Here is a 12,928-nt window from a genome sequence, read left to right as displayed (position 1 = left end):
TCAAAAAAAAATTTCCCGCTTAATTTACGCAAGTTTTCAGTTTTTACTTGCAGTGGTCAGGAATTTATTAACTGAGACAGTCGCAGTTGCGCAATAAACTGTCGCAACGGCCATAAAAATTGACTAAATTTACTCCAGCTCCAACATGGAGCAGGAAAAGCTACTGCCGCCCGGGCTCCGACATACTTTCTCCCCGCTACCCTCACTGCGCTACCGGGACACTGCAGTGATTTACATCCCCCCCTCTCACCTGCCAGCGCCACACAACTCCCATCTGTCTGCTGTTGCAAGACTACAAGTCCCAGCATGGCCTTACAGTGAGGACACGCTGGGAGTTGTAGTCTTGTAGCAGCGGGAGCTGAGCGGCGCGGGCGGGAGACAAGGGGGGGGGGGGGGGTAGCGGGGAGGCCGTATGAGGAGCCCGTGCGGGAGACAAGGGGGGTAGCGGGGAGACCGTATGAGGAGCCCGGGCGGCTGCACTGTAATGTCAGCCCGGGCTCCTGCCCTGAGAGCCATAGGCTTTGGCTGTCAGGGCATGCTGGGTGTTGTAGTTTTGCAACAGCTGGAGGGCCACAGTTTGCAGACCACTGGTGTGTGGTCTGTAAACTGTAGTCCTCCAGCTGTTGCAAAACTAAACAGCTGAAGGGGACCGGCGAAGAAGTTCACTTACCCTTCCGAGGCTCCAGCGACTATCGCTGACGGAGATCGTCGCGCGGCACTGTTGCGCGGCAGTGTCGCGCCTCAGTGTCGTGCAGCGCTGGATCCTACGGAAGCCGGTAAGTTGCGCAAGCTTCCCAACCAGGGTGCCTCCAAATGTTGCAAGACTACAACTCCCAGCATGCCTGGACACCCTTTGGCTGTCCGGGCATGCTGGGAGTTGTAGTTTTGCAACAGCTGGAGGCACCCTTTTTGGGAAACACTGGCCTAAAACAGTGTTTCCCAACCAGGGTGCCTCCAGATGTTGCAAGACTACAGCTCCCAGCATGCCTGGACAGCCATTGGCTGTCCAGGCATGCTGGGAGTTGTAGTTTTGCAACAGCTGGAGGGCCACAGTTTGCAGACCACTGGTTTGTGGTCTGTAAACTGTAGTCCTCCAGCTGTTGCAAAACTAAACAGCTGAAGGGGACCGGCGAAGAAGTTCACTTACCCTTCCGAGGCTCCAGCGACGATCGCTGTCGGAAATCGTCGCGCGGCAGTGTCGCGCGGCAGTGTCGCGCAGCGCTGGATCCTACGGAAGCCGGTAAGTTGCGCAGGCTTCCCAACCAGGGTGCCTCCAGTTGTTGCAAGACTACAACTCCCAGCATGCCTGGACAGCCTTTGGCTGTCCGGGCATGCTGGGAGTTGTAGTTTAGCAACAGCTGGAGGCACCCTGGTTGGGAAACACTGGCCTAAAACAGTTGGGAAACACTGGCCTAAAACAGTGTTTCCCAACCAGGGTGCCTCCAGATGTTGCAAGACTACAACTCCCAGCATGCCTGGACAGCCTTTGACTGTCCAGGCATGCTGGGGCTTGTAGTTTTGCAACATCTGGAGGCACCCTGGTTGGGAAACACTGTTTTAGGCCAGTGTTTCCCAGCCAGGTTGCCTCCAGATGTTGCAAAACTACAACTCCCAGCATGCCTAGACAGCCTTTGACTGTCCAGGCATGCTGGGGCTTGTAGTTTTGCAACATCTGGAGGCACCCTGGTTGGGAAACACTGTTTTAGGCCAGTGTTTCCCAGCCAGGTTGCCTCCAGATGTTGCAAAACTACAACTCCCAGCATGCCTAGACAGCCTTTGACTGTCCAGGCATGCTGGGGCTTGTAGTTTTGCAACATCTGGAGGCACCCTGGTTGGGAAACACTGGCCTAAAACAGTGTTTCCCAACCAGGGTGCCTCCAGATGTTGCAAAACTACAAGTCCCAGGTTGGGAAACACTGTGCCCGGCCTCCGCCCCACCTTACTGTAAGGGCATGCTGGGAGTTGTAGTCCTGCAGCTGGGGGCAGGGGACAAGCTTGTCACTTGCCCACACATCTCCTGCACCACACAACTACAACTCCCAGCATGTCCTTACTGTAAGGGCATGCTGGCAGTTGTAGTCGTGCGGGGCGGGAGATGTGTGAGCAGGTGATAATAAATGTACTAACCCATTTTTTTTGTTTTCTTCTCATTTCAGATCCGTGTATCCTGTGGACTCCTTCGGATTCGGTGGACTACTTCGATGACCAGCGTTTTTCTTTGTTTGATTTTAATAAAATGGTTAACGAGGGCTTGTGGGGGAGTGTTTTTTGTAATAAAATTTTTTTAAAACCTGTTGTGTTTTTTTTCTTACTTTACTAGACAGGCTTAGTAGTGGAAGCTGTCTTATAGACAGAGTCCATTACTAACCTGGGCTTAGCGCTAGCCACAAAAACAGCTAGCGCTAACCCCCTATTATTACCCCGGTACCCAACGCCACAGGGGTGCCGGGAAGAGCCGGTACCAACAGGCCTGGAGCGTCAAAAATGGCGCTCCTGGGCCTAAGCGGTAACAGGCTGGCGTTATTTAGGCTGGGGAGGGCCAGTAACAATGGTCCTCGCCCACCCTGGGAACGTCAGGCTGTTACTGTTTGGTTGGTATTTGGCTGAGAATGAAAATAGGGGGGACCCTATGCGTTTTTTTTTTTTAAATAAATAATTAAATATATAAAAAAAACGCATATGGTCCCCCTATTTTTATTCTCAACCAAATACCAACCAAACAGTAACAGCCTGACGTTCCCAGGGTGGGCGAGGACCATTGTTACTGGCCCTCCCCAACCTAAATAACGCCAGTCTGTTACCGCCTAGGCCCAGGAGCGCCATTTTTGACGCTCCGGGCCTGTTGGTACCAGCTCTTCCCGGCACCCCTGTGGTGTTGGGTACCGGGGTAATAATTGGGGGTTAGCGCTAGCTGTTTTTGTGGCTAACGCTAAGCCCGGCTTAGTAATGGACTCAGTCTATAAGACAGCTTCCACTACTAAGCCTGTCTAGTAAAGTAAAATAAAAATAAAACAACAGGTTTTAAAAAAAAATTATTACAAAAAACACTCCCCCACAAGCCCTCGTTAACCATTTTATTAACATCAAGCAAAGAAAAACGCTGGTCATCCAAGTAGTCCACCGAATCCGAAGGAGTCCACAGGATACACAGATCTGTAGAAGAAGTAACCAAAAAAAAAAAAAAGTGTAAGTACATTTAGGGAGAAAAAAACTGTGTTAAAAAAATGTAATAAACACACACACTAAACGCCGTTTACCACTTCTGAGCCATAACTACAATTTACAGTGATCCCTCAACTTACAATGGCCTCAACATACAATAGTTTCATCATACAATGGTCTTTTCTGGACCATCGTAAGTTGAAACCAGACTCAACATACAATGCTACAGACAGTCCAGATCTGTAAAACGTGTCAATGGCTGGAAGAACCAACCAATCAAAATGGGCATTCACTGGTAAAACCCCTGTATTACTGAAGTGTATGCACTGACTGGTGTCTGGTATTACATGTTCTGTACACTTTACCTGTATCAGGGTTAGCTGCTCTTTTGGACACCAGGTGAGGGCGACTCCATTACTTGTTTGGGACATTGCCTGTACTGTACAGGACCCCTGAAGAAGCTCCTGTCCTCTACATAGACAGTGTTTCCCAAGCAGGGTGGCCCCATCTTTTGCAAAACTACAACTCCCAGCATGCCCGGACAGCCTTTGGCTGTCCAGGCATGCTGGGAGTTATAGTTTTGCAACAGCTGGAGGCTCCCTGCTTGGGAAACACTGACATAGACAGTAATTTACAGCTCCCAGCAGATCTTTATTACTTTTATATGTAAGGATTTGCTTTATCTATATTAGTTATCTACTTATTTTTCTTTGTCACTTTTTCCTATTTTGGATGACATTTTGGTGCCTTTAGAACCAATTACCACGTTTCCATAGAGTTATGGTCTCAACATACAATGGTTTCAACTTACAATGGTTTTCCTGGAACCAATTAATATTGTAACTTGAGGGACCACTGTAGTTATTGAATTATTTAGATGTGGTGAAAAAGCTAAAAAAAAACTCAAAAACAAAAGATCCAGAAGGAAACCAGCAGCCAAACCTATTCAGACAGCTGGAAAAAGGAACAGACTATTTTTTCTACTACATGAAGTAAATTTCCCACTTTTGCCTATGTGTGCCAAATTTATTAATGCCGTGCAGCAATTTAGTAAATTTGTCGCACAGTCAAAAATGAAGTAGAAAAAAACAGGGTAAAAACCAGACTACATAGTAAAAGATTAGTAAATGCCCCCCATAGTGACTTCCTTCCTCCTTGGAATAATAATTTGTTATCCCTGCTCTATTCTTACAGAAAATGTTACCTTTTCTTTTTAGAACTGTTTCTAACGGAGGAAGATCAGAAGAAGCTTCATGATTTTGAGGAGCTTTGTGTTGAAATTTATTTCAATGAAAAGGATGATAAATTTCATTTAGGAAGTGAGGAGAGAATTCGTGTAACATTTGAAAGGTACACATTATACTTTTGTTTTTATTGTAGAAGCAAATTGTGTTGTCTACCCTTAAGGACCAAGGACATATGAGTACGTCCTTGGTCCCGCTCCCGTGATATAACGCAGGGTCCCACAGTGACCCCGCATCCTATCACGGCGGGCCCGGCATCATAGTGAAGCCAGGACCCGCCGCTAATAGCGCGCGGCACTGATCGCGGTGCCACGCGCTATTAACCCTTTAGCCGCGCGCTCAAAGCTGAGCCACGCGGCTAAAAGTGAAAGTAAAAGTGCCCGGCTAGCTCAGGGAGCTGTTCAGGATCGCCGCGGTATAATTGCGGCATCCCGAACAGCTGTAGCACAGGAGGAGGTCTTCTTACCTTCCTTCCTGCAGTCCGATCGCCGAATGAATGCTTCAAGCCTGAGTTCCAGGCTTGAGCAATCAATCGCCGAACACACTGATCATTGCATCAGTGTTAAAGATCAGTAAATGCAATTTTATAGCCCCCTATGGGGGCTATAATATTGCAAAAGAAAAGTGTAAAAAAAATCATTAACCCTTTGAATTATCCCTTCCCCTAATAAAAGTTTGAATCACCCGGCATTTCCAATAATAAAAAAAACTGTGTAAATGAAAAAAAAAAAAAAATGTGGTATCGCCGCGTGCGGAAATGTCCGAATTAAAAAAAATATATCGCTAATTAAACCGCACGGTCAATGACGTACGCGCAAAAAAATCAAAAGTCCAAAATAGCGTATTTTTGGTCACTTTTTATATAATGAAAAGATTAATAAAAAGCGATCAAAAAGTCAAATCAATGCAAAAATGGTACCGGCAAAAACTTCAGATCACGGCGCAAAAAATGAACCCTCATAGCGCCCTGAACACGGAAAAATAAAGTTATAGGGGTCAGAAGATGACAATTTTAAACGTATAAATTTTCCTGCATGTAGTTATGATTTTTTTCTGAAGTAATACAAAATCAAACCTATATAAGTAGGGTATCATTTTAACCGTATGAACCTAGAGAATAAAGACAAGGTGTCATTTTAACCGAAAAATTTACTATGTAGAAACGGAAGCCCCCAAAATTTACAAAATGGCTGTATTTTTTCAATTTTGTCGCACAATGATTTTTTTTTTCCCGTTACGCCGTAGATTTTTGGGTAAAATGACTGATATCATTACAAAGTAGAATTGGTGGCGCAAAAAATAAGCCATAATACAGATTTTTAGGTGCAAAATTTAGTTATGATTTTTTAAAGGTAAGGAGGAAAAAACAAAAGAGCAAAAATGGAAAAACGCCCGGTCCTTAAGGGGTTAATATTAATCTGGTCCTTTCTGTGTGTACATTTCTTGGTTTTGGATTGTGAGGTTGTTTTATTAATAACTGGATCTGTATCTGTAGTTTTTGTTGAACTGTGGGATAAAGTTTAAACTTAGTTTGTCGCTATTAAAAGATGCTGAAAATACCCAGATGTGAGTAAAGACTTAACAAAAGCATACTATCATGACCTGTGAGTATTCCTGCAATATTCAAATCTATTAATTCATCTGAGTTGGAGAAAACAACTTGAGATTTAAGTGTTGCACATTTGTATTGATAATTCCTTTAATTGGTAAAAGTTAGGTGTATGACCAGCTAAAAGGGAAGCGGTCACTAGTTTCCTGCTGCCTAAACCAGCAGGAAACGCGAACAGGCTCACTTACATGACAATATTTTATCCACTCAGCTGTGCCGTTCTAAGAGAAATCATAGTTGTACCTTCGGGTTCCAAGTCATTGGAGAAGTCCCCGGCAACTTGATAGAATCTTTTTGCCTGCATATAGGAAAGATCTGTGTAAAAGAGACCTTGGGTGCAGCCTTCGGCTGTCCGGGCATGCTGGTAGTTTTAGTTTTGGAACACCTGAAGGCAGCCTGGTTGAGAAACACTGCACTAGGGTCTCTGTTACACAGGGAGATTATCCAGCCAAACAGAGCGATAACACACTGTGTAATGGGTCCAGGTTTCAGCTGACAACGACTTAAATTGTTTGTCGTCCGATCACTACTTTTGACGGGTTAAATCATTGTACGTCCATGTTTTAGGGCAGGTATAGGCAACCTTCAGCACTGCAGATGTTTTGACTACATCTCCCATGATGCTCTTACAGCCAAAATGCTGCATAAGTAGAGCTGGTCGGTATGACCAAAAATGTGTACCCGCCAGCGCTTTTCTGCTCCCCCCCAATTAATGATCAGCCCAGCGGGGGTACTATTCACATATGTCACCCGCAAGCACTGCCCTCCTCCTCTTTGTTGGGAGCCACCGGCACTGGGACTCTATACTGTACGCCAGTGGTCTCCAACCTGCGGACCTCCAGTTGTTGCAAAACTACAACTCCCAGCATGCCCGGACAGCCAACGGCTGTCCGGGCATGCTGGGAGTTGTAGTTTTTCAACAGCTGGTGGTCCGCAGGTTTGAGACCACTGCTGTACGCTGTATCCTTATGCCCGGGCTGTAAAAAATAAAGAAAATAAACTTTAAATTACCTATGTCGGCCTCACGCTGTTCCTGGGGACTGGGGGATGTCCCGCCCCGGCCGGTGATAGGCTGAACCCACTGTCATGTAAGAAGCCGGCTTCTTACATGACATTGGGCTCAGCCTATCACCTGCCGGGGCGGGACATCGCTGCGGCCGGTGATAGGCTGACGGCTGTCAGACTTTCCCGTCCCCAGCGTCAGGCTTCTGTTGGCTGTCCGGGCATGCTGGGAGTTGTAGTTTTGCAACATCTGGAGGTCCGCAGGTTGGAGACCACTGGTGTATAGTATAGAGTTCCAGCATCGGTGGCCCGCAACAAAGAGGAGGAGGGCAGTGCTTGCGGGTGACATATGTGAGTAGTACCCCGCTGGGCTGATCATTAATTGGGAGGGGAGCAGAACAGAGCTGGTGGGTCACATATGATTAGTTCCCCAATGTGGGGACAGCGCTGGGCTGATCATTCATTCCCCAGGGGGAGGGGCCAAACCGGTATTGCTGTATGGGAAAAATTCATATCGTGCGGCCCAAAAATTTCAGTATGGGAGATGTAGTCCAAAACATCTGCAGTGCTGAAGGTTGCCTATACCTCCCCTATAACATGGACGTACAATGATTCTTTTAACCTGTCAAAAGTAGGTTGCCTGTTATAGGGTATGTGAGGATGACGAATGATGAAAACAAGGGGCTGCACATACGTACTGGTGATATTTTGTGCAGCCCTGTCTGCAGTATATATGAGCCTTGTAATAAGCTACAGTCTCCAAGATTTGCGCTAGTTTACAGCACGTCTTCAGTTCTGTACATTGGTAAATGTATTTATTTTTGTGAAGCATATAGTTTTCTATGGCTTATTTAACTATTTTACTATTCTAGGGTTGAACACATGTGTATACAAATCAAAGAAGTTGGAGATCGAGTGAACTATATAAAGCGTTCGTTACACTCTTTGGATTCGCAGATTGGACACTTGCAGGATCTCTCTGCCCTTACTGTGGATACCTTGAAAACTCTTACTGCACAAAAGGCATCTGAGGCAAGCAAGGTTCACAATGAAATCACCCGTGAGCTGAGCATTTCTAAGCACTTGGGGCAGAATCTGGTGGATGATGCCCCTTTACGCTCCTCCATGAGGAAAAAGCATAGTGTTAATAATTTCTTTGGCTCCTCCTTTCCGCAAGGAAGTCCCGAGGCCAACAGCAACTTTCTCTTTAACATTTCTTTAAGAGATGAAAGAAATACTGTAGGAAAAAAGGTGGGAGACTTCTTTCCTCCTCAGAGAGAAAAACTTAATATTCCAGGTGCTGGTCCATCTGGAAATGCCTTAGTTTCTACAGTGGATTGTCCTACAGAACTGCCGAATGATGCCCAGGGAGGCGTTTGTGTCATGGAGAATCAGAATCTTGGCATCTCCACCTATAGCGTGCCAAGCTGTTCTTCAGCTTCAGCTACCTTTTTTGTTAGCACGCCAACCCAGCCAAACCTAAAACATCAAATGGAAATGTCTCTCCAGGCAAAGTCCTCAAAAGTAGACAATGCTGAGGAATTTGGCGCTTTTGTTGGTATGTATAGTAACTTATTTTCTGTCATTATGCTAATTTGTAGACAGTTCAATCATTTTTTTTTTTTTGTAATTGTAAGTATAATAAAATTCATGTTACTTCCTAATCACAAAGGAGAAGTATCCGTCTGCAAGACAGGTCTTTTTTTTTTTAGGGGGAGGGGCCGAGTATTTATGTTAAGAAGATATGTACAGGAGGCATATAAAAAAAGTCAACCAGGATTTTTTGTTTCCCCTGCGCCCCTATTATTACTTGGCACAAGGTTTACCAACCAGGGGGCCTCCAGCTGTTGCAAAACTGGCCAGATAAATAAAACCAGGAACCAAATTACAGTAGCCATAGGTCCGACTTGCAGACTGCTCCTCAGTTACCTCCAGTGTGGACTAAGCACACCTACAATGGGAGGGGGAGACAGGTTACAAGCCCCACCCTTGCTGGTTCATTTATAGCAGGCCTTACAGGTGAAACCTTAATGCTACCCGATAAGATAAAAGGGTGCATTAGTATAAGCCTTAAGACGCTTGCCGGCTTATATTTGCAACTCATTTTTTGCTTGACAACTAATCATAGCTCGATTAATCGATGAAAGGATTTGTCTTCTGTTATCAATTTTTATTGATATTTATTAATCGTTGCAACACTTATCCATACACAACCAACAAAGGAGATTGTATCCGGGCTGTAGGGTATACAGGTTTGTTCCATTGAAGTGATCTGAATAATACCACACACAAGCCGAGAACAGGGGTTGCACTGTATTTGGAAGAAGCCACTATGCTTTTCTAATCGGGAACAACCCCTTTTACCAGTGTTTTGTGACGGATCGGTTTAGTCATCGGAGGTCAATGTGTTGATGTGGCTCATGGGGATCTGCTCTAAATGTTCTGCTTGTATTTGTGTTTTTAAGGCCACAGAGACTCACTGGTTTTACAGAAACAACTTAAACACCCTGAAGAACATACTGAAGGAGAAATAAGCTCTGCAGACTTGGTAAGAAATCACAAGATATCTAAGAATATACATTTTTGGGAAAGTCTGACTTGGTCATACGGTCACTGGTTTCAGAGACTCTGACCTTGGAATTGTTGTTGGTGCTGTGTGGGCTGAATTGTTGATCTTTAACTTCTGATCTGGGTGTTTCACACACAACAGTCTGTAGGTGTTACAGAGCACAGTGTGCAGAATATAAAGGGAGTGCTAGTTCTGTTGGTGGAAATGACTTGTTATTGAGAGATCAGAGGATAATGACCTCTCTGGTTCAAGTTGGCAGGCAACCACTCAAATTACCATATGCTCATACAGTGTTATGCAGGGGCACGTGTCTGAATGCACAGCACCTGGAACCATGAAGTCTATGGTCTACTAGAGGAATCAGCCTAAAGGGGAGTTACCAAAATAACATTCAGATTTTAACCTGTTCAGGACCCAGGGCGTAATTTTACGCCCCGGCGCCCTGGTACTTAAGGACCCAGGGCGTAAACAGGACCTGGCGGTTTCCGGTCCCTGCCACGCGGGGATCGGAAGCGGATGCCTGCTGAAATGCTTCAGCAGGCATCCAGGGCAAACGCCGAGGGGGGCCACGTAGGATCGCCGCAAATCGCAGGGGAAATCGCCCTTGCGATCTGCGGCGATACCGGGCTGATCGGGTCTCTGGGACCCGACCGCCCGGTAATTTCGCATGATCCCGGCTGTCACAGACAGCCAGGACCATGCTGGAGTATAGGAGCGAGGTGGCAAACCTGCCACCTCCTCCGATCCCCTGCGATCCGTCGGTTAGTTAACCGACCAATCGCAGGGGGGGGGGGGGGGGGGGGGGGGTCGGTTACTTCCTCCCGTCCTGCCCGCCCCTGGAAGTCCGGAGAGGACAGGAGGATGACCGGAGGACACGGCGGGGGACGGGGGAGTGCTGGGGCCCGGCCCCGGTACTTACCTCGTCCCGGATCCCGGCGATGAAGACGGCGGCGACAGGTGAGTGGATCTTCAGCCGCGGTCGGGCCCTTTACAGCAATGCACGTCGCCGTAAAGCGACATGCATTGCTATAATGGGACCCTGTATACTACAACTCCCAGCATGCCCAGACAGCCCTTGGCATCTGGGCATGCTGGGACTTGCAGTTTTGCAACATCTGGAGGTCCACAGTTTGGAGACCACTGTGCCCTTCCAGATGTTGCAAAATTACACATCCTCAGCATGCCCTTACTGTCCAGGCATGCTGGGAGTTGTAGTTCTGTAACATCTAGCCCTTCAGATGTTGCAGAACTACAACTCCCAGCATGCCTGGACAGTTTTGGCATACTGGGAGTTGTAGTTTTGCAACATCTGGAAGGGCACAGATTGGGAACCACTGTATTGGTGGTCTGCAAACTGTAGTCCTCCAGATGTTGCAAAACTACAACTCCAAGCATGCTGAGAGTTGTAGTTCGGTAACATCTGGCTCTAAAGATGTTGCCGAACTACTACTCCCAGCATGCCTGAGAATGTTTGGGAGTAGTGGTTTTGCAACAGCTGGAGGCACACGGATTGGGAAACACTAACTACCAGCATGTACTGATAAACTGTGCATGCTGGGAGTTGTAGTTTTGCAACAGCTGGAGATCCCCCGCTGTGAATGTACAGGGTACATTCACATGGGCAGGGGGCTTACAGTGAGTATCAGGCTGCAAGTTTGCGATGCAGCAAATTTTGCGCGGCAGCTCAAACTCGCAGCGGGAAACTCGCTGTAACCTCGCTGCACTACACTAACACAAAATAAAATAAAAAGTAAAAAACACTACATATACACATACCCCTACACAGCCCCCCTCCCCTCCCCAATAAAATTGAAAAACGTCTGGTATGCCACTGTTTCCAAAATGGAGCCTCCAGCTGTTGCAAAACATCAACTCCCAGTATTGATGGACAGCCGTTGACTGTCCAAGCATGCTGGAAGTTTTGCAACAGCTGGAGGCACCCTGTTTGGGAATCACTGGCGTAGAATACCCCTATGTCCACCCCTATGCAAATCCCTAATTCAGGCCTCAAATGCGCATGGCGCTCTCACTTCGGAGCCCTGTCGTATTTCAAGGCAACAGTTTAGGGCCACATATGGGGTATAGCCGTACTCGGGAGAAATTGTGTTACAAATTTTGGGGGGCTTTTTCTTCTTTTACCCCTTATGAAAAGGTGAAGTTGGGGTCTACACCAGCATGTTAGTGTAAAAAAAAATTTTTTTTACACTAACATGCTGGTGTTGCCCTATACTTTTCATTTTGACAAGAGGTAAAAGGGGAAAAAAGCCCCCCAAAATTTGTAATGCAATTTCTCCCGAGTACGGCGATACCCCATATGTGGGCGCAAAGTGCTCTGGGGGCGCACAATAAGGCCCAGAAGGGAGAGTGCGCCATGTACATTTGAGGTGATTTGCACAGGGGTGGCTGATTGTACAGCGGTTTTGACAAACGCAAAAAAAAAAACCACATGTGACCTCATTTCGGAAAATATACCCCTCACGGAATGTAATGAGGGGTGCAGTGAGAATTTACACGCCAATAAAAAAATTTGTACAGCCCACTGTTTCAAAGATCTGACAGACACCAGTGGGTTATAAATGCTCACTGTACCCCTTGTTACGTTCCTCAAGGGGTCTTGTTTCCAAAATGGTATGCCATGGGGGGGTTATTTTGCTGTCCTGGCACCATAGGGGCTTCCTAAATGCGGCATGCCCCCGAGCAAAATTTGCTCTCAAAAAGCCAAATATGACTCCTTCTCTTCTGAGCATTGTAGTTCGCCCGTAGTGCACTTCAGGTCAACTTATGGGGTACCTCCATACTCAGAAGAGATGTGTTACAAATTTTGGGGGGTATTTTCTGCTATTAACCCTTGCAAAAATGTGAAATTTGGGGGGAAACACACATTTTAGTGAAAAAAATTATATATTTTTTTTACATATGCAAAAGTCGTGAAACACCTGTGAGGTATTAAGGCTCACTTTATTCCTTGTTACGTTCCTCAAGGGGTCTAGTTTCCAAAATGGTATGCCATGTGGGGGGGTTTTGCTGTTCTGGCACCATAGGGGCTTCCTAAATGCAACATGCCCCCCAAAAACCATTTCAGAAAAACGTACTCTCCAAAATCCCCTTGTCGCTCCTTCGCTTCTGAGCCCTCTACTGCGCCCACCGAACACTTTACATAGACATATGAGGTATGTGCTTACTCGAGAGAAATTGAGCTACAAAAATAACAATCGATTTTCTCCTTTTACCCCTTGTAAAAATTAAAAAATATGGTCTACAAGAACATGCAAGTGTAAAAAATGAAGATTGTGAATTTTCTCCTTCACTTTGCTGCTATTCCTGTGAAACACCTAAAGGGTT

At 46.3% G+C, this 12,928-nt stretch overlaps 1 protein-coding gene across 1 annotated transcript in view; it reads left to right on the top strand.

The window, feature by feature from the left end:
- TRPM7 (transient receptor potential cation channel subfamily M member 7) overlaps positions 1-12,928 on the top strand; it is a 150,775-nt gene that overhangs the window by 101,640 nt on the left and 36,207 nt on the right. The window contains exons 25-27 of the mRNA XM_056572202.1: positions 4,380-4,512; positions 7,890-8,575; positions 9,483-9,565. Of these exons, the coding sequence (XP_056428177.1) occupies positions 4,380-4,512; positions 7,890-8,575; positions 9,483-9,565 (902 nt within the window). The remainder of the gene's footprint in view (positions 1-4,379; positions 4,513-7,889; positions 8,576-9,482; positions 9,566-12,928) is intronic.

The sequence above is a fragment of the Hyla sarda genome, chromosome 4, assembly GCF_029499605.1.
Source record: "Hyla sarda isolate aHylSar1 chromosome 4, aHylSar1.hap1, whole genome shotgun sequence".
Lineage (NCBI taxonomy): Eukaryota > Metazoa > Chordata > Amphibia > Anura > Hylidae > Hyla > Hyla sarda.
This window is presented reverse-complemented; position numbering and strand designations above follow the sequence as displayed.